This window comes from Monodon monoceros, unplaced genomic scaffold (assembly GCF_005190385.1).
Source record: "Monodon monoceros isolate NGI ecotype Baffin Bay Population unplaced genomic scaffold, NGI_Narwhal_1 Super_Scaffold_3, whole genome shotgun sequence".
NCBI classification, from domain to species: Eukaryota; Metazoa; Chordata; class Mammalia; order Artiodactyla; family Monodontidae; genus Monodon; species Monodon monoceros.
This window is the reverse complement of record NW_021703780.1, coordinates 28,712,434-28,734,465: the sequence shown is the minus strand read 5'-3', so window position 1 is coordinate 28,734,465 and position 22,032 is coordinate 28,712,434. Positions and strand designations below refer to the sequence as shown.

Genomic DNA, 22,032 nt, shown 5'->3' with positions numbered 1-22,032 from the left:
TGAGCCTGCTCTCTAGAGCCCGCAAGCCACAACTACTGAGCCCTCGTGCCACAACTATTAAAGCTCACACGCCTAGAGCCCATGCTCCGCAGCAAGAGAAGCCACTGCAATGAGAAGCCCGCCCACCACAATGAAGCGTAGCCCCCTCTCACCGCAACTAGAGAAAGCCCGCACGCAGCAAAGAAGACCCAACGCAGCCAAAAAATATATAAATAAATAAATTTTAAAAACTGTATATACATGTATAACTGAATCACTTTTCTGTACAGCAGAAATTAACAAAACATTATAAATCAACTATACTTCTATTTTTAAAAGTTAAAGGAAAAGAAAGAGGATGGTAAACACCTTGGAAGTTATCAACAGCAGGTAGCCTTCTAGCTCCTAAACTGGAGAGGGAAGGGGAAGATGTGGTGTTTCCCAGAGCTCAGGGGCCAAGATCAACTAGCTGAAGCCAAAACCATGTCAGCGGACAGTAGTGGATGCTGGAGATGCTGCTTGAGGTAGGTGGTGGGGGTGGATTATCCCTTTCTCTGGCCCTCTGTATTAGTTTCCCATTGCTGCTATAACAAATCACTGCAAATTATGTGGCTTAAAACAGCACAAACTTATGATTTTACAATTCTGGTGTTCAGAAGTCTGAAACAGGCCTCAGTGGGCTAAAAACAATGGTCAGCAGGGCTGTATTTCTTTCTGGAGGCTCTAGAAGAGAATCTGTTTCCTTGGCTTTTCTAGCTTCTAGAGGCTAGAAGCCTTGGGTATGGCCCCTTCCTCATCTTCAAAGCTAGCAATGACTCCTCAAGTCCTTATACTACCGTCTCTCTGGTTCTCCTGCTCTGGCTCCCCTCTTCCACTTTTAGGGATCCTTATGACTACATTGAATCCACCTGGATAACGCAGGATGCTCGCCTTATTTTAGGGTCAGCTGATTTTGCAAACATAATGCTCTCTGCAACTCAATTCCCTTTTGCCATGTAACATCACATGTTCGTAGGTTCTAGGGATTAGGACCCAGGCATCTTCGAAGGGCCATTATTCTGCCTTCCGCATGGTTACCCAGAAAAATGACAAACATCTCTAGAATAAAGAGCTTTTATAAATCATTGAGAAAATAATAAATAAAAATAGGAAGATGAACCAAGCATATGGGCTGGAGGGCTGGCAATTTTATTTTATTTATTTAGTTCTGGCTGTGCCGCACAGCTTGAGGGATCTTAGTTCCCCGACCAGGGATCGAACCCGTGGCCGCTGCAGTGGAAGCCTGGAGTCCTAACCGCTGGATCACCAGGGAAGTCCCTGGGCTAGCAATTTTAGACAAAGGAATAAAAGTAGTCAATCTACAAAGATTCTCAGCCTCCCAAATATAAGTTGAAACAACGAGCTATAATATTTCTCCTACCAAATGGACTAAATTCAAAAGATCGTTAAATACTCAGTTTTGGTGATAGTGTAAACTGTGGAAAATGAATCATTGGCACAACATTTTTGGATGACTTTTGATCTAGCCATTGCACTTCTATGAAAAATTTCACACTAGTGTACAAAGATTTATATACAAAGATGTTCACTGAGGCAGATTTATGGTACCAAAAAATACAAAAACCTGGAAGTAATTCAAATACTCATTAATATAAAATTGGTCATGAATCAGTAAAACAATGGAATGCACCATTTGAAGCAGTGACTTGATATGGAAATAAATACATTGGCATGGAGAGGCGTCCATTGATTAGATAGGAAAAGCACAGTTGCAGAGCAATATGTATAGTGTAATTTATAAGCAATTTACATGTAAGAAAATGAATAAAACTACTGGTTAATATAAACCGAACTGTTAATAGAGGTTGTTCTGAGACATGGGCTTCTTTGGGACTTTCCCCTTTTACTTTACACATTTCGGTTTGTTTGAATTTTGTACAGCAAGCATTTTTTACATAATCAGAAGAAAAGCATAAAAATGTGCATGTGATTAATATATGGATTTAAGAATAGGCCAAGTTTTTATTTGTACTGGATAAATTTGATTTCAATTTATCACTTCATAAAAAAAAAAGCTCATCCTGAGTCATGATTAAAACATTCTCCTCCGAAAATGAATGGATGAATGAATGAAGGAATGAATAAGGCCTTTCATCATGTGATATTTCTGTCTCTGTCTCTGTCTCTCAAGAAATTTGTTTAAAGAGTTCCTCTTTCTCAGGCTTCTTCCCCTACAAATGAAACTGTCCTCACTGGCTTTCAATTCCTGTCTCTACAAGGTGTCTGCCATGAAGATCCTTTCCCTTTCATTATGGTTTAAGTAATCTTCAAATAGACCCACTAACTAACACTTTCATTTGGGGAAGAGCGATCCTTAAGTGAACTTAACCAGAAATGGAAATTCCTCTGAGGCTGTTTCTCTTGGCATATCATTTCCCTGGGCCTTGGAAAACTGATGGTCTTTTAACACAACTCTGTTGTGTGGTGATCGCAACATCTTTCTGTTTTGTAAATGTTTTATTGAATTGTTTAATCGGATTCTGAAACATGGAGTACGTCTCCCAATCCTGGGTTCTCGTTTCCACCTGATGTGAGGTGACATCGCACACGGGTGGTGACTAATTTCTTAATCAGCAGGGCATGACTCTTTAACATGTTTCGAGCACAACCTTGTAGTGTCGTAATATCTCGGATTTCTTCATCCTTTGTATACATTTTAGGGGTGAGAGGTAAGGTTTGAAGAAGGTGATGATTCCACGTGGGAAAGGGAATACCGTATGCGTGTAAACACAAATATGCGTTTTGTGCAGAGGCGGGGCTGATGAAACCCAGACGTTACCTGCAAGGAGTGGCTGCGCTGATGCAGGGTAGATAAGATTTTTCCAGCATTTCTCTCACGTTACCAGCATTTATTTCACTCCTTCCTCCCTCCCCATAATTCTTAGAAAAAACTATGACCCCGTAATAAATAGAATGAATTTATTCTGAATATACATCTTCAGCTTTTTTGAAATAATATTTCTACCAAAATTCTGGTATGTAAAAATGAACTGAAAATTATGACAGTTTAACAGGAACTGTCTTCACTACAAAAGATAAGGGACCACTTAGTCAAGCATATACCTAAGTAATCACATCTTGGCTAATCGTCTCCAGGAAGAGTTTGCCACAGAATGGCAAATAATCCATTTATAAGACAGCATTCATAAGAAGAATCTGACCAAATCAGTGAGGTCGTAACTCCTTGATTTGAAATCTTCAGGATGTAGAGACATAATTTTATGATGTCTTTCTATTGTTGCATTTAGTACACAATTATTGAGAGCCTCCTTTGTGTTAGTGGTTGGCAAGAATGCAAAGATAGGGAGGACAGAGTCCCAGTCTCAAGGCCATCACCATCACAACAGGAAATGCAAGTTGTAGGATAATAGCTGTACTACAAAAGAAAATATACCAAATGTTCCAGGAGAGGTATAAGCACAGTGTTTCTGAGGAAGGAGAGAACACATTTAAGAAAGAAGGGGTCATGTGGGAGGTGGCACGTGAGAAATAATATAGATGATTTACATTGTGTACTTGGGCAATGCAACTTCTTCCCTTAGACCACAAGTTCCATGAGGGTAGGGCCCACGTCTCCTTTATCACTTCTCTACACCCATCTACACAAGTACCTGTATACCTCCCAGCACAGAGTAGGTCCTCAATGAATGCATAAAGATGGGAAAAGAGATTAGCATCAAGTGCCTACTCTGTCCCAGGCCCTTTCCTGTTTGATCTTTATAACAAACCATGGAAGAAGGATTCCTTTATATCCTTTATATATTCCTTTATATTCTCTCTTTAAGCAAAAAAAGAAATTATGGCTTAAGGAGCAAATTGACTTGAGATAAACTGAAACATTAGCTGTGGAGTTAGCTCTGCATTCAAGCATAGGCTCTGCCATTTAATAGTTATGTGATCTTAGGCAAGGTAATTACTGGTCTCAGTTTCCTGCTCTTTAAAATGGGGATGATAATACCATGATTCATAGCATTGTAGTGAGGACCGTACGAGGTGAGGGATATGAAGTGTGTAGGTAGGTCAGTGCCCGAGACTTAAAAGTGGTCAGATGCTGTTAGCTGTTATTAATGCTACTTTTGTTGCTAATATTGCAAAACAAGAAATAGCATCACCTAGTTTACTGATTTATTTTAAGGAATACGTTGAGATTATGTGCTATTAATGTGTAAAAACTTTGTTACCTTAAAACTGTAACAATAAGGTCTCAATAAGATCTAAGATTACTCTGTGAAAAGATATTTGGTGGCCAGGGAGGGTTAGGAGATCAGAAAGGCTACGTATGTAGAGTTTACTAGACCGGACAAACTGGATTGGCAATCAAAGGTCAGTGTTAAGAGAGATATGGTATAAGATAGAAAGGGTGGGGAAGGAAGAGTGAAAAGGGAGGGGAATTTCGTCTAGGAAATTAAGGGTAAAAAAAAGGTAGCTCAAATATAAAATTATGAGAGGGCACATCAGAGATATGACTGTTGAGAGAAAAGAAGGGGACAGAGTCCTGTTAAAGCATCAATTCTAGAATGAAGAAGGTAGGCATGGTGTGCAGGAGATCATTTAGAAAGACTCGGGTTCCCTGCTTATAAACTGGAGGTATTGATATAAGCCTCAGGAGTAAGGAGGTTGAGGTGTAGTATGTGTCACTGGAATTTACCCTCAGATATTTAAGCAGATGTGAGAAAAGGCAAATGCTGGGTGAGGAGGAGTGGGCTGACCAGGAGATGGAGGAGATCTCCTTAGGAGCCACATACAGCATGTGGTGCAGTTGTGGGAGTGGTGACGTGGCTCAGAAACCGGCAGAACGGTATGTGAATTCTCAGGAATATGCAGAGAGGAACGTCTTTTGCTTTGGCAGGTATTTAATCGTGGGTTTCAAAAGAATGTCAGAGGGTTTCCCTGGTGGCGCAGTGGTTGAGAGTCTGCCTGCCGATGCAGGGGACACGGGTTCGTGCCCCGGTCTGGGAAGATCCCACATGCCGCGGAGCGGCTGGGCCCGTGAGCCATGGCCACTGAGCCTGCACGTCCGGAGCCTGTGCTCCGCAACGGGAGAGGCCACAACAGTGAGAGGTCCGCGTACCACTAAAAAAAAAAAAAAAGAATGTCAAAGCAGCCAGTTTAAACACTCCAGTCTCAGGTGGGACATAACCCTCATTGCCATCTGTGCCCTTAAGGAAGTTAAGTAGGGATTTTGAAATAAAGTTTCCACTTCTTGTTTCAGAAACAATTCATGGTAGATAAGCAGAAGCATAGACATATAACAGTTTGATGAGTGCCTTTTAGTGTCACATCAGGCAGACACAGAAATGGTATTGCCCAAGGGGTAATGATTACAGATGGAGTCTTCTTCTGGATGTTCCTTTGGGTTATTTAAAAAAATAATAATAATTCATTCTTTGTCATTTATAAAAGCTCACAAGTGAAGAAAACATAGATCACTAATATTTCTGTTTTCAAAAATCTCTTTTTTGAAACGTGGTACAGTAACTTGTGATATGTATAAATATCTTCTTATTTGGGGGAAACAAGTTATTTGCATTTACTGTTTAGAATTTGCAAAGAGATCTAAATAAGAATACTAATTCATTACTAAATTCATACTAAAACGAGAATGTACCCAGTTTATTCATTTGTGCCATGTCTGCAAAAAAGACCAATTTTATTTAAATAAATGTAAGTTCAAAACAGTTAAGCATCTCTTAGCTGGAAATCACAGTCCTTAAAGGCAGAGCTGCTGTTTTCACAGTGCCCAGCATACATAGTGTCTTGTCTATTATGTTAGTTTAAATGTTTTTTTTTAATATTAGTGAAAAACATATTTATTAATTGGTTGAGGGTAGTGGGGCTTAATCAATGCTTATAGAACCAAATTTTTTGTACCTAATTTTTTGAGACATGTGAAATTTTTCCTGTGGCTGAAAGAGCAAAGCAATTGCCTACTTAAGATCCTTCATTAACTACCTATAACTTCTAGGATAAGACCTCAAATCATTTCCACAACACATGAACTCTCTGTGTTTGACTATGGTTCTCCCAGCCTGAGCCCCCGCCAAAGGTATCCCAGGCTTTCAATAGTATACCTGCCTGTTGTTCTCGCTGTCTAAATACACTTCCTTGTCCTTATTGAGCAACTCCAATGTACCCCCTAAAGCTCCCCAATACTTGCTCTTTTAAGAGCAGGAACTATTGTGGGATGGGGGTGGTGGGATGAATTGGGAGATTGCAATTGACATATATACACTAATATGTATAAAATAGATAACTAATAAGAACCTGCTGTATAAAAAATAAATAAAATTAAATTTAAAAAAGATATGGAAGCAACCTAAGTGTAAAAAAAAAAAGCAGGGACTATATTTTCTTTTTTTTTGGTATTTATTTATTTGGGCTGCACTGGGTCTTAGTTGCTGCATGTGGGATCTTCGCTGCGGCATGTTTTCTTTAATTTAAAAAAATTTTTTTTGGTTGCAGTATGCAGGCCCTTAGTTGCGGCATGCATGTGGGATCTAGTTTCCCCACCAGGGATCAAACCTGGGCCCCCTGCATTGGGAGCATGGATTCTTACCCACTGGCCCATCAGGGAAGTCCCTATATTTTCTATCTCTATATTTATGACAGAGCAGGTGCTGATCTATAATGGGTGGTCAGTAAATGTCCGTTGAGTTGAATAAATGTGTACTCAGGGCCAGAAATTCTTCACATGATATTGTGTATATAATTGAATTGCCTGATATTTGAAAAATGCAAATGTATTTGTCATTTGGAATTGCTTAAAATATCTGACCCTTCAAAGGAGACTAGCTTTAACATTTTGAAAAAGTAATGCTTCTTGAAAGAGACTCTCTTTGAGGACTTAGAACAAGGCTCTATGACTTACCTACCAACCACCAGCTCTGTAATGACACTACCATCCGAATAAAGTACAAATAACATTATTTAAAAGGTCCTTTCAGTTTGCAAAGTAGTGATTCATTTGGATGGGCTCATCATGTTTTTATTTTTTATTTATTTATTTATTGGTAATAGTGCCTATTTTTAAAATAATTAATTAATTTTTGGCTGCATTGGGTCTTTGTTGCTTCACGCGGGCTTTTTCTAGTTGCGGCGAGCGGGGGCTACTCTTCGTTGCGGGACGCGGGCTTCTCATTGCAGTGGCTTCTCTTGTTGCGGAGCACAGGCTCTAGGCACGTGGGCCTCAGTAGTTGTGGCAGACGGGCTCAGTAGTTGTGGCTCACGGGCTCTAGAGCACGGGCTCAGTAGTTGTGGTGCATGGGCTTAGTTGCTACACGGCATGTGAGATCTTCCTGGACCAGGGCTTGAACCCATGTCCCCTGCACTGGCAGGCAGATTCTTAACCACTGCCACCAGGGAAGTCCCCCATCATGTTTTTAACTAAATTTTTTCTTATTTGCAATAATGAAAAGTGCTTAGAGAGACCATATGTTTGAGCACATGCCCCAAATTGCTAACAGAGTAGCAGGAGTTTGTTAGAAGCTGATGGGTCCAGTTTGAGCAGGGACATTTTCTAGCTTCACTAACCTCACAGTATAGGCATTGTGTTTGAAAGTATTATTTCCTTCAATTATTTTCTAAAGAATGATTTTTAAAAATTCAGGTTATACATTGATGTAATTTGTGCTTAAGTATACAGTAAACTAGTCAAGGCAAAACAAAATAACAATAAGAATGCTGGCTAGGAAATCTAGCTCTGTGGAACTGAGAATAAAGAAAAGAATTAGTTGTCTCTAAGATTTGAGCTAAATCAGTGTTTTAAAAATAACACAATCAAGTTAATATTTAATTTTCTTTAGAATAATCTTCCTGGTTAGAATAGCTTTCACCAGAAGGAAAGAAGGTAGATGGTTTTTTCAATATAGATATCTTCTGATAAATTCCTAAGAAAACATCAGGAAGACATGATGGCAGTCTAGAATGAATTAGATTGGTGGAAATTATGTCATTCTCACAGAAATTGTAATATTCTCTTTCATACCAGATCAATATTCAGCAGAAAAAAAAAGAAAGTGAGTCATTAGAATGGTATTAGTCAGGACTTCCCTGGTGGTCCAGTGGTTAGGACTCAGCAGTCTCACTGCCAAGGGCCTGGGTTCGATCCCAGGTCAGGGAACTAAGATCCCATAAGCTGCATGGCATGGCCAAAAAAAAAAGAAAAGAAAAAAAGAATGGTATTAGTTCATTTGTCTTAGAATACAAAGAAGGGTGAGGATAGATGGATAAATAAATCCTAATTCATTATAAGATAAAGGAAATAAAGACTAAAAGAAAAGGTAATTTGTTTTTAGCTGAAAGGAATTTGAGGTTAAATCTAAATATATGATGAGATTATCATCTCACCATATTTTTTATCATCCAACTAATAGTTACTACTGAGGAAAGCAGTGTTTTGAGCTGAGCGATGTGCTAGTTACATAAAAATGTATAAAACATAGTGCCACACTTTAAAGGCCTCATTGAGGGGGTAAGACTTATAAGATGAAACGAGCTCCATGGAGTAATTAATAGCTAACATTTGCTCAGTACTCACAAATTTAGAACATAGTTTCACATACCATTTTGTAAGTTTAAAAAATACATTTCTAGATTTCATTCTTCCATTGGGATGTCCTTTGTCTTCACCTCTGAAAGACAGCATTAACTCCGGGATTGTGATTACTTCCTAGCTTTAGTTCAGTTTTCTCAACCTTTCTTATTGTCCTATTCCCTGATCTTTCCAATTTCTTTTATGATCCAATATGTCAACGTCACCTCAATGGGGTATTGCCCTCTGAATTTCCAAAGTGATTTTGCTTATTTTAATTTTCAGACTTCTAAAATACATGGTTTATGGTGGAAATAATACAGATCCTGAGATTTCTAGGCTATAACTGATTGTACTGATAGATACTTTATCTTTTCAGATTATGTGACCTGACTTTTGGTTAAAATAATATGTTTACCTTATCTACTTGTGGCCTCACTTTTTTTTTTTTTTTTGTGGTACGAGGGCCTCTCACTGTTGTGGCCTCTCCCGTTGCGGAGCACAGGCTCTGGACGCGCAGGCTCAGCTGCCATGGCTCACGGGCCCAGCCGCTCCGCGGCATGTGGTATCTTCCCGGACTGGGGCACGAACACGTGTCCCCTGCATCGGCAGGCGGACTCTCAACCATTGAGCCGCCAGGGAAACCCATGGCCTCACTTCTTAATCGCTCATTTAGTCACTGAAACCTTTAACTGACTTTTAACTTTTCTATTCTATATATTCTAAATATATGCAGCTATATATATTACACATTCTGTCACGTATATTCTGAAGTTATACTTTCAAAGGTAACCTTATTGTCAAATCCAGAGTTCTCTTTTCCCTTCTTCTGTTTGTTTTCCTTACCCTCTCTTCGTTTCTATTCATTGGCCTTTCTTCTTAAAATATCTAGGATCCTAGAGACCAAGGTATTTAGTTCTCTTCCAATATCTTATATTTTTCTTTACCTCCTTCCATGAATCCTCTTTTGCCTCCCATCAGCCTCATTTTTTCAAAGTTTAAATTGTTTGCTTTCTTATGGGTTGCAGGAGCCACACAAGTTTCAGAGATATTCCGTTTGCATTTCCACTTTCACTCCTTACTTCTAGGACTCCTCCAGGTTGAAATTATTGCCTTCCTCCACGCTTTAGTTCAATTTATACCTTCCCCCTGAAGCTTGCCTTGCCCATAGTAATTTTCCTTTAAATTTTCAGGAATTTGACTCTCTCTACCTCATACTGTTAATAAACTATCTGTTCATGTCTCACTTCCTGGTTAGAATTCAAAATCTTTGAGGGTAAGGGCTGGACTTCAGCTTTTTTGGTTTGTTTATTTGTTTGCTTAGAAGGGGACAATTAACATAATAATAAATATTTGTTGACTGAAAAAAGTCACAATATGTTTCATGGTTTCAGTACAACACAGCCAATATGTACATCTTTTTGGGTGTGCATATTAAATATTTTTCTTTTATCCTTTTTGGTCTCTGATTGTAATGGACAATTCCTGTTAAAAAGGTACCCTATGTAATCTTTTTAGAAATAAAAGATTAAAGGATGGCAAATGCAGGCCTATAGGAGATAGTGGAAATGGATATTTACAAAGTTGCTACTATGTGCCAGACACTGTGCTTTGCACTATAAAGATTTCTTTCGACAGACTCAAGAAACTGAAATCCAGCAAGGTTAATTTATCCAAAGTCCCACAAAAAATAAATGGCTGTGCTGAGTTTCAGAAACCCGGGTTTGCCTGGATGCTTGTGAGAATTAAATGACAAAGCTTTAAAAAGCACCAACAAATGTTGCTCTCACACGCGTCTGTCCGGGAACTGGGTTTGCTTGAACAGTAGAGGAAAAAAGTTGGCTGAACTTTTTTTTTTCTTTTTGAGCTGTTTGGCATGTGGGTTATTAGTTCCCCTACCGGGGATGGAACCCATGCCCCCTGCAATGGAAGCACAGAGTCTTAACCACTGGACCGCCAGGGAAGTCCCTGGCTGAATTAATTATATATATTTCTAACTCTAAGAAAGTGTCATGTCTGATTACAATAATCCTATGCTCTTTTTCATATTCAGGCTAGAAAAAAATGCCAGGCAATCTCTCAAATCATGACTATCCCGATCTGCTCCCCCCCTCCCCATCAGGTAACAATTTAAACTATACTTTCGAAGGAGAAAAGGGATTTAGAAAGTGGTCTTCAGCGGACAGAGACTAAAGGAACCCAATAATTTAATCCTGTAAAATAGAATTTACTCTGTGTCTAGGATTTTTTTCCGACTAAGAAATGCTTCTGATTCATGCGGAACTTTGCAAGGTAAGCCGCGGGTTCTGATTGCAGCTGGACCTCTAAAGTTCGAAAGCAAACGGTTTTTCTCTCTATTTCTGTCCTCTTGCATCTCTCTCTCGCGGTCTCTTTTCTTTTAGGTTCCCCAAAGCCTGCTGCAGCAACACTGCAAAGTGGGGCAACCCAGGCTCATTTGCCTATCAGCAAAAACTCTTCGTATCCATCTGAGGCGACAAACCACACAACACGCCTGTCCCAGCAGCTTCGAACTTCAGGGCGGAGGACTTGTCGCAGCTGTGCCGCACGGCTCCCCCATCCGCTCCGCGCACCTGGACGCGGGCGGCGAGCGACCCCTGGCCATGACGTCACCGCACCTGGCAGCCGCCGGGGGCAGGCGGTGAGCCGGAACGCGGCGGGGGCGGGGCAGGGAGGACCGAGGATTCTCGCGAGATTTTCCTCCTCCCGGCCCAGCTCCCGGCACCTTCCCGGCCTCTGTCCCGGTCTCCACCTCAGTCTCTGGCGTCGCGTTAGAGGACTGCAGGCGCCGAGGGAGCGGCGGGGGGGGCGGGCTCCGGGGTTGGGCTGGCGCTCCGGGTTGGAGCCGGCGGCCACGACGAACCGGCAGGTCCCACCCCGTGGCGGGAGCGACCGGGGGTGGGGAAGCCGCCGGCTGGGCGGGCGGGGGAGGGCGCTCCAGCCGCCGCGAGTGAGGAGCGGCCGCCGCCTGTTCCTCACGGGTGGCGCGGACGGGACTGGCCAGGGAACGCCGCGGGCGGATGGAGGCGCCTTCTTGCCCCGCCTGAGCTCAGCCGGGCTAGAGCCGAGCGGAGGGCCCGCCTCCTGCCGCCGGAGCGGCCGCGCGAGCAGCCGGAGGAGGAGCGGCGGGCGCCGGGCTGCTCCCCGCGGGAGCCCCCAGCATGGGTAAGGGACTCGAGGACGCTCCCGATTTGGGGAGACGGTTCCCCTTCTCGATCTCGGCGGGGAGGGGGCGGGGGTCGGTCCCTGCGCGGCCACACGGCTCGCTCCCCGCCGCCCCTCCTCGCACTGCCTTCCACCTTGCTCTTCTGGCGGAGAAGTGCACCATCTCGTACTTTCCTCTCTGCCTCTTTACCTGGTCCCGGGAAAGGTGAGGGGATTGGGGGGGGGCGCCCGATCACCTCGCCCCGCGCCTAGCTCCGCTCAGCCCCGAACCTTCCTTCTTCCCTAGCCCCTTCTTTCCTCCCCGATCCTGGTGGGATGGGGGAGGGTGATCGAAAAACTTGACAAACTAGCACTTTCAACTTCTTTATCTTCTGTGAACCTTTGTATAGATTGGCCTTTTAAAGCATTTTGTAGTTTGTTCGTTAGAAAAGGCAAAAATTTTTTTTCCCTGCTAGAACTTCCAAGGGGTGCCTCAAGGGCAGGGAAGCTTGAGTATTTACTCCGTTTCTACCTGGGCAAGTGTGTTGGCACTTAAATATTAAATCTCTTCCTGAGAACTGGATTGGCGTTTGGTAGGATTTCTGCGTTGAGTCCTTTGAGAAGCAGTTTCCTGTTTGGAGTTAGACTTCCTCGCTAGAAGGGGAGAAAAGTACAAGGCCTTATATGTTATTTACTATGTGCTTTAAAGTTTTTGTTTGGAGCTAGAGAAAGAATGTGTTGCAGCCTGGTTTGAAAGGGAGTTTTGTTGAGTAGTGTAGCAATGTTTTTGATAACAAAGTTCGGTGTGGGCTAGGCACTGTCTCCCTGAATCCTTTAAAAATGAAAAGCAGTTTAAAAGAGAACTTTTTTTTTTTTAAATCAGATGTGTGCCACCGTAAGGCATATGCATGCTCTGTAAGAGTAATCCCAGTGTTGGTTTTGTAGAGCAATCAGAAGGACGCTATCACTTCTTGCAGCTGAGGAAAGAGTTGGTACTGCTTCATCTCAACAAACTATTAACTGAAATTAATAATTCATGAAACTAACAAATGATTTAGGAGCAGGACAAATACAGAGTACTGCTGATGTGGCACCTACTGCCCACACACTGTTTTGTGGGAAATGCCTTAAGGATAGCACGTTTATAGACAGTCGCCTAGCTCTTCTTTGTTTTCTTAGACTTTCTACTTCTGTGCTCTCCTGTCTCCCTTTTGCTCTCAGGTAACTTTTGTACACATAGTGCTCTTAAACTTAGAAACAGTGAAACCTTTGCTACTTGGAACTTTCCAAGGAATTTCTAATTTATTAGTTGAGCTTACTGGGTAATTGAGGGTTTATCCTCGAAGCTTCAAATTATAAAACAACTTTGAGTGAAAATCATACTAAAATTAAATATGGTATTCTTTTCTGTTTTAAGTAGGATGCAGAATATAATTAAATCTTTTGATGACCTAGGGTCATCATTTGTGACCATCAGTTACTGTGGGCCGTGAGGATCTGTTGGATTGTATATAGGACTGTAGATCAGATTTCTTTGCGTTTTGAAGTTATTAAGTAAGCATTTTTCTGCTTCCCTATTGGATGTGCTTGTCACTGTGATCGGTGTTCCCCTTCACCTTCCCACTGGTAATTTTTCTACGCCATTTTTTCCTCCAGAAATCAAATTTGTAATTCTGCATAAGGGTAAAAATGAGTTGACCCTTATTTAGTTGTGAGATCCTCTTTTGAGAAAAGTGAGTATCAATACTTGGACATTGGAGTATTTATTTTGATTGTTCGGAGGCCTTTTCTCAGTGACTTTGCTGTGTTCTGGTTAGGTGAGTTGCCAGATTATCTTGGTCAAGTGTGATGTTTGTACACTCTCAACTTGACTACCCAGAATGTGTTTTAAAGGTTGATTACTTGGGTGCATTTGCAGTTAATTTTTGAAAGGTATTTGTCAGATATTGTCATATGAGTGTGTACTTTAAATTTATTGGTCATGTATTCATAATAAAATTATCAAAATCATTTAAAGGGAGTTTTTTCTTTAATATTAATCTAACATACTTGGTTTTGCTGTCAGAAGTCTTTATTTCTTATGACTTAAGACGATAACTTAAAATATTTACATGGTATTTTATCTGGTTCATCACGAAATGAAAAATCTTTAATTTCTTCATTTCAAAATAACTTGGATACCTATTAAGTGATGGTTCTTAACATTTAGGTGGTACAGCTAGAGAGTTAGAGCGTGCTTGGGCTCTGAACTGGGACAGTTTAAGGTCAACCCCTGGCTCTTCTACCTACTAGCTGTTGTGACTGAGCTTCAGTTTCTTAATCTACAAATGGGATAAAACTATCAACCTTATAGGTTGTTAGGAGGATTGAATGAGTTAATACTTGTAAAGTGCTTAGAACAGCCAATGTTGGTTGCTATTATTTTCATTTTCAAATAAATTTCCCTAAATCTTGCATCAACTTGAAAAAACAATTCGCAATGTTTGACCTTTGTTAGAAGCATGACATTGTCTTTGAGGGACCAGTGGGATGAGATGATTTTGTATCAATGCAGAAACAGGAAGATAACTTCCAAAGTTTGATATACTGTGAGAAAGTTCATTATTGGTAGTAAGTTTAGGAAAAACTAAGTGGGATGAGTGTTAGTAGAGACTTATTTGAATGTTGTCTTAAACTAAAGCACTGTTTTTAGTTTCTGCATGCATTAAATGTGGAAGAATGCTTATCATAAGGAAATTTGAGGCCTTCCGTGTGGAAGAATTGGGGAGAGCTTGAAAAAGATGGTAAGACAATACTTATATTTCTTATTCCAAAAGTACAGATCTACATTTTGGAGTGGAATAAGACAGAAAGCAAATGGCACGAAGTGTTACTATATATAAATTTTTGTTTCTGAAAAAGTAAGCAGATTTTAAGGATTGAATTTCTCTTAATTTTAGATAAGGTTATGAACTTTTTAGTTTAAATTATTTTTTACCACCTCACATATAATAAGTCAACATGTTTAAATTATGAGGCAGTTAATGGGCAGAAATATATACTTGGTTTAGAGATAATATGTGTACTTCTGTAATACAGTGATTTATTTCTTTTCTTTGATTCACTCTTTGGATAAAATCTTGATTCATACAAATAAGTAGTGGCAACTGGAAATTGCCTCCTGGCGGCTCACCTTTCAATTTCAGGATTTACTTCAATTAAACTAATCCTGAGCATGAAAGAGGAATATTAGGAAATTTTTGTTTCAAAGTTGGATTGGACTTTCCTGGTGGTGCAGTGGTTAAGAATCCATCTGCCAATGCAGGAGACACAGGTTTGAGCCCTGGTCCAGGAAGATCCCACATGCCGCGGAGCAACTAAGCCCGTGCGCCACAACTACCGAGCCTGCGTGCCATGACTTCTGAAGCCCACGAGTCTAGAGTCCATGTCTTTGCAACAAGAGAAGACACCGCAATGAGAAGCCCCCGCTTGCTGCAACTAGAGAAAGCCCATGCGCAGCAACGAAGACCCAATGCAGCCAAAAAATTAATTAATTAATTTAAAAAAGAAACGAAGTTGGATCACTAGCAAATCTAATAATCAGTTGTGTTCCTTAATTAGTAAGTACTCGTGATCAGATTTTTCCAAGGGTTCAAGTTTTGAATAGTTATAATTCCATAAAATCACATTTAGGGTGAAAATTCACATTCATAATATTTTATATTTTCCTATAGAAATTAGCCTGAAGTTTGCCATATATCTCTTGTAAATGAGGGGTTAGCAAAGTAAAATGATGTCTTATTCACTTAATAAGATGATCTAAATTTTAAGGCATTTAAGATAAGAAAGTTAAGAAAAGCATGAAGTGCCTTCAGTTCATTCCATATTGCCAATTGAAAATACCTTCAAATTTTTATTTATAAGTAATCCAATCTGTGATTTTTTTTTCCCTCCTCTCCTGTGTCATGGAATATTTTCCTCCATTAAATGTATTTTAAGTATGATACCATTTTCTAATGTATTTAAAAAGTGGTGTCATGTCAAGAGGTTGAAGATAGGCAAAGAAAGATGTAATGATTCTTGATATGTGTGAGAACAGGACAGCTGCAGAAGCAGTTCCTAGGTAAACTGGTGTAAGTTGTGAAAGATCTGAAAGTTTTCAGAGTTTCTGTTCAGAAAAGAAAGAGGGAATAAAACCTGATATGATGTGATTGAAATTTAGGTAAATTGGTAATCATCATGATGGATCTGTGACTTGGTAGAATTTGATATCCAACTACTAGGTAGGTTTACCTCAAGCAGGATTAGCTCTTTCTAGATGGAGAGGTCAGAACACTGGCCTGGAAATCTGGATGGAGGTACTATAGTTAGCCTCTCAGCATGAGGGATAAGAGTAGCAAAAGACAGTGTGCAGACAGGTGGAGTTGGCCAGGTTGGTGTGGGAGTGGGACGGTGGTGGGTAGCAGGTACTAGGTAGAGGTTCAGGCTGGCATCTTGGAAAAGGGAGGAAATGAGTTTTAGCAGTAGGCCTTGAAGACCTCGGAACCGGGAAGCAGAACCAGACAGGGTCCAGATTTCTTATGAGAGATACAAGGTAGCTATTTGTTTCCAGGAACAAAAGTGAGCTCGGTTATTGGAATTGTTTAGGATGTGGCAAGCAGTAATATTGACAAGATACTGAGCTCCTAAGCTGTAGAACCTATATATTTTCTGCTTGGCACTGCGTCGGTAGCTGGATCTATATGTGTGTTACAAGTGGCCCTGGGTAACTGGGGTGAAAGGAGATTCTCTGTCTCAATGCTTGAGGATATTTCTTGCTCACAGTCTGGCGCTCCCTCTGTTTATTTGGTCTCAGGGATTTGATGCATCTGCTCTTTGCAGCTATTTATTTTTCACCTGTTCTTCTCCTTTCACACCCAAGGCAAAGCAGATTACAAAGTTTCAGCATACCCTTCTGTTTCAGAAACAAGTGCACAATCCTTAACAGTGTTAAATAGTCATAACTGCCAATATAATAATAAATGGGCAAGTAAGGCATAAGAAACTTGAAAGTACTACTAATTTTTGATCCCTGAACAATTTCACTGAAGTTGTGTTAGGCTAGTTATTAGGCTGGTTATTAGAGCTTTCTTAGTTGTTTTTTTGTTCGTTTGTTTTTTGTATAGTATACCTGCCCTTTTCAGTCCTCCCGCATACTCCCCCCACACCATACTACCCACAGCTTTCTTTTAGATTTATGTTAGATAGATGTTCTGTTAGATAGATGTTCAGACTAGTTCACAGGGTCATTTATTGCTACTATTAAGCAGATAGAATTCCCTTCATAATCTTACTAGGGCTTTTCAGACCCAAGATTGTGCTTCTCTCCCTCCCTCGCTCCCTCCCTCGCTCCCTCCCTCCCTCCCTCCCTCGGGTCTTCGTTGCTGCATGCTTTGTTGTGGTGCGCAGGCTTCTCATTGCGGTGGCTTCTCTTGTTTCAGAGCACGGGCTCTAGAGCACGCGGGCTTCAGTAGCTGTGGTGCACGGGTGCACGGGCTTGCTCTGCGGCATGTGGGATCTTCCCGGACCAGGGCTCGAACCCGTGTCCCCTGCATTGGCAGGTGGATTCTTAACCACTGTACCACTAGGGAAGTCCCTGTGCTGTACTTTCAATTTTCAGTTCTAACCTTGGTTTTAGCGCCAAGTGAGTTAGGTATTTTCTCTCTGGGCTCCTAAATGTTTCCTCCTTTGGGCTAAATTTAACTTGACCTCTTTTTTGTTTTTTGGTTTTTGTTTCATAGTTTCTGAAGACCTCAGTTGCCTGAATGTTCTATCCTCATACTTACTCTTTTCTTTCAACTGAAAGTGTATTTATTGGTTGTTTGTACTTAAAGGAGCTTTTATTCTAATAAGAAACTTTGGTTTTTAAAAATTCATTATTCTAAATTGATATCTAGCCTAAAATGTTGATCTAGTGTCAGATATGGCCATGTTATGGACTCTTTTTTTCCTAGAACCTCTTTATACCACATCATTCCTTTCCAGTGCCTCCATAGACTTGCATTTTTTTTTAGACTTGCATTTTTAATCTTTAAAATTTTGTATACTTTATTCAACTTTCCATCATGATCACATACTGTTTCTGTACTAATTTGCAAACCAGAGATGACTAACATGGGATCCTGAATTCCCGTATCTATTTTAGTGCCACATAGCTCAGGTTCTTTTTAATTTTATTTATTTATGGCTGTGTTGGGTCTTCGTTGCTGCGTGCGGGCTTTCTCTAGTTATGGCGAGCAGGGACTACTCTCTGTTGCCGTGCACGGGCTTCTCATTACGGTGGCTTCTCTTGTCACAGAGCACAGGCTCTAGGAGCGCGGGCTTCAGTAGTTGTGGCACATGGGCTCAGTAGTTGTGGCTCACGGGCTTAGTTGCTCTGCGGCATGTGGGATCTTCCCGGACCAGGGCTCAAACCCGTATTCCTTGCATTGGCAGGTGTATTCTTAACCACTGTGCCGTGCCACCAGGGAAGTCCCTCAGGTTGTTTTTAATGATTCAGTGTCCAGGTGATTCTCAGAGGGTGACTGTGTGGCATCTAATCACTAGGAGTTTCTAGGAAAAAAATACTTTAAGTATGGTAACAATAACAGTTACCACCAACGTTAAGAGAAAGGTTCTATCACAAGGTCACATTGTCAAGGAAAGGAGCTTCGGATGAGAGATTAATCAAGAAGTATTTGCCTTAATGTGAGGAATGTGATTAATGCCATGCTAGGTGCTAGGAGAATTAGGACAAATATAAGTTTTGGTGCCTCAGATAGTTTACAACAGTGTTGCAGGTTGGGCATATTATTAGAATCATCTGGATTTTTAAAAATTTCACACAGGAGATTCTGATGTAAATGCTCTCATGTCTCCTTACCTACAGTTGTTGATGAGTGTCATCAGAGTGTTGGGATGGCTAAGAGTGTTGTGATAGGAATAAGAATTAACATGGTAGGAATAAAACTTAACATGTGAATCATCAGAAATCCAAATAAGAAAAGGGAACATAGTACATTAAGAAAATATATTCCAGTGTCAGAAATGTTAAAATGTAATAAGAGAAGTATAAGGAAGATCAGGGTATAGATTCCTGCATTGGAAGGCAAATAGGATTTGTTCATCTCTAAGTTTGACCAGTGACATGGTGAGTGCTTGGCAGTAGCCAAGATATTCTTTTCTCTACTCCTGGTACTGTCTTTAGAGTGAAGCACACCTTCATTTGAACTGGTATCTTCAAGATCCTTTTACCTGAAATATTCAAAGTGTCCTAACCTTCTTAGTGTCTATCAGTGCCCCAGTACTGAGGAGGCCAGAACTTTACCTAACACCTAGACTGACCTTGTTAACTATAAGAGTGCCATTCCTAGAGTATTTGTATTTATCATGATTATCGTAATAATCAAGTGCCAAATTGTTTGTTTTGGATTATAAGTACAGAAGTTCATATATTTGTAAAATTGAGACCATACAGTCTTGGCTAAAGTAGCATGTAATGTTTTTGGGAAACATATTTAAAGTTGGTCTTTCAAATGTATATTCTTCTGCATGTTTGTTTTTTCTAATTCTTTGTTACACTTTTAATTAGTTAGAAATGTGTTTTACTATCAAAGGTTTTTATTAGACTTTAATTAAAACTCCTACTCTGCTGCAGCAGAATGTACCCTGATGAGTATTTTGCCTTGCTCTTGTGGGGTGTGTGTGTGTGTGCATATGTGCGTGTGTGCAAGCTATTTAAGATGAAGACTGCATTTTTACTTACTTACCAATTAGAACATTCTTGTCAAACACATTTTATGAAGCAGTTAAAAAAATTACCTTAGTACAGCAGAAACTAACACAACTTTGTAAATCAACTATACTCCAATAAAAATTTTTAAAATTACCTTAAATGATGACAGTAAATCTGTTGAGAGTTCAGAATTTTCAGAATGAATGTCAAATGGAAACCTAAAGGCTATACTTTAAATTTCAAGATAACCTCTTTCCCGCAAAAATTTCCTAAATTTCTTGTATTCTTTATATTCTATACAACCCAACTGAACTTATGATTAAACCTCACAGTTTAAAGCCTAAATAAAAATTCCTTTGTTATTCTTTTTTTTCATATGTAATAGCTTTACTTGTCCTGAGCTTATGGATGCCAGAGACCCCATCACTTATTTTATTCTAAAAAAGTTAACACTTAGTAACTAGCAGAAAATTGGGAGCTTGCTGTGTGTCCACTAAGTCTGTGATTCAATAATATTTTAATTTGGAGTAATTGGGGTGGATGAGGTCTAACTTTCTTTTTACAGGTACAGTTGACCATTGGATAACACAGGTTTGAACTTCGCAGGTCCACCTATATGTGGATTTTTTTCAGTAGTAAATACCATAGTACTATAGGATCTGTGGTTGGTTGAATTTGTGAATGCAGAACCGCCCCGTCCGAAGGGCCGACTGTAAATTATATTTGAATTTTCACTATGAGGAGGGTTGGCGCCTCTAACCCCCACGTTGTTCAAGGGTCAACTGTGAACTCTTTAACCCTTTCTGTATGACTCATTGAGACTCTTAAGTCCCTTTAGTAGAGAATCAGTAATCTGGGATATTAAACATCTTGTCAGGGGGATCTGCAGATTGCCTACTCCATGTATGTTACATTGATGTTACATACTTCTAATAAATAAAGGGGAAATTACTTATTTTGCATATGAGAGTTCTGTATGATTCTCCAGTTTATCCTGTTAAATAAATTTAGGCATAAAGGCTTAATTTGCTCCAGAAAGTTTGTTTAAAATAACTTGAACAATGTTGTTGAACTGTAAAATTATATAATATTAAATGGGTATCATGAAGCAAGTATACATATGGTCTTTGAGGCATACTAAATTGATAAATTACATGTATAATTAAAATTTTTCTATAGCCATGTTAAATATACAGCAAAGGTGAAATTAATTTGAATATTATGGGTATGTTGTTTTAAAGAAAATACATTATTTCAACGTGTTCACTATAAAAACTTAATTAGTATATTTTTTTTTCTGTTTTTGGAATCTGGTGTGTATTTTACATATATATAAAACATCTTAGTTTGGACTAGCCGTAATTCACATGCTCTGTAGTCACCTGTGGCTGGTGGTTACCAGCTGGGAAATGCAATTTTAGAATGTAAATCTTAAGGGTTTTTGTGACTCTCACGAGAGTATATATTAAAATATTTTAAAAGTATTATGCAGTTAAAATTGTTACGTAAGGAATTGAACTATTTTAGGGTTTGTTAATGTTAAATAAACCATTTTTGGCCTTATCTGATTAGTTTTGTATTAGATATTTAATTATTTATCTTGGATAAATAATTTATTGTAATTAAATAACAAGTATATTTTCTCATGGAAAGAAATGCTCAGTTTAATAGATTGCGTGTAATAAGCTTGAAGTTTAGTTCTTCTTCTAAATAAACTGATTTTTTGGCAGTCGGCCTGTTGGTATATTGGAGAATTTGAAGCTTTTGAATGACATTTGGTTTGACATTTGAATGACTTGAGTGTATAATTTGGCCTTAGTAATAAGAGAGCTGTTCTTTCAGTTTATAATGCTTAACTTCAGAGATAAGTAAGATTTAAGTGTGACATTTCACAGATGTGAACGCTGTTGGTAAGAGCTCAAAAGAAAAACACAGACATAATTATTGGGGAGTAAGTTCTCAGAAATGACACGGGAAAAATATTTCAGAAGCCTGTCAGTTTTAAACATGTAAAATTTTGCATGGACCTATGTGATGGCATTGTTCTGGGTAAAGTGTCTATATCTTTTGTTGGATTTTCAGTGAGGTCTGTGATCAGAAAAAAGTTCTGAACGACTGTTAAATAGCTATTATGTGATTTTTTTTACCCCCCTACATTCTAACATTTCTAGTTTTTTAATCATATTCCACACTAATTGTTTTTTCCATAATAATAATAATTATAATTCTATCTCGTCAGTAAATACTTTGGTTTAAATTGGACAATGTTTCTTGAGATGTCTGTATCTATCAGCACAGACAGAAGCACTCAATAAGAAGGTGGGCAAGATCCTCACACTCCTGTTGCTTAATCGTTAGTGGGGAGATTGTAGTATATTATGACAGGTGTTAACATTTAGTGAATATTTATTAGGTACTTCTGTTTAAGGCACAGTTTTAGGCACTTTATAAGCATCATCTCATTTAATTCTCACAACAAATCTATATACATTTTTGTGTACTGTTATTTTTCTCATTTTACAGATTAGGAAGCAAGCACAGAAGTAGAAAGTAATAAATACTGAATCCA

At 39.5% G+C, this 22,032-nt stretch overlaps 1 protein-coding gene across 3 annotated transcripts in view; it reads left to right on the top strand.

Moving 5' to 3' along the window:
• Nucleotides 1-11,473: 11,473 nt before the first annotated feature.
• The window catches only part of CD2AP (CD2 associated protein), a 106,638-nt gene continuing 96,079 nt past the window's right edge, over nucleotides 11,474-22,032 (top strand). For 2 of the 3 annotated variants that reach the window (XM_029243042.1, XM_029243043.1), the window contains exon 1: nucleotides 11,474-11,752. In XM_029243042.1, the coding sequence (XP_029098875.1) occupies nucleotides 11,749-11,752 (4 nt within the window). In that variant the 5' untranslated portion in view covers nucleotides 11,474-11,748. The remainder of the gene's footprint in view (nucleotides 11,753-22,032) is intronic. The other variant, XM_029243044.1, reaches the window with a different exon arrangement.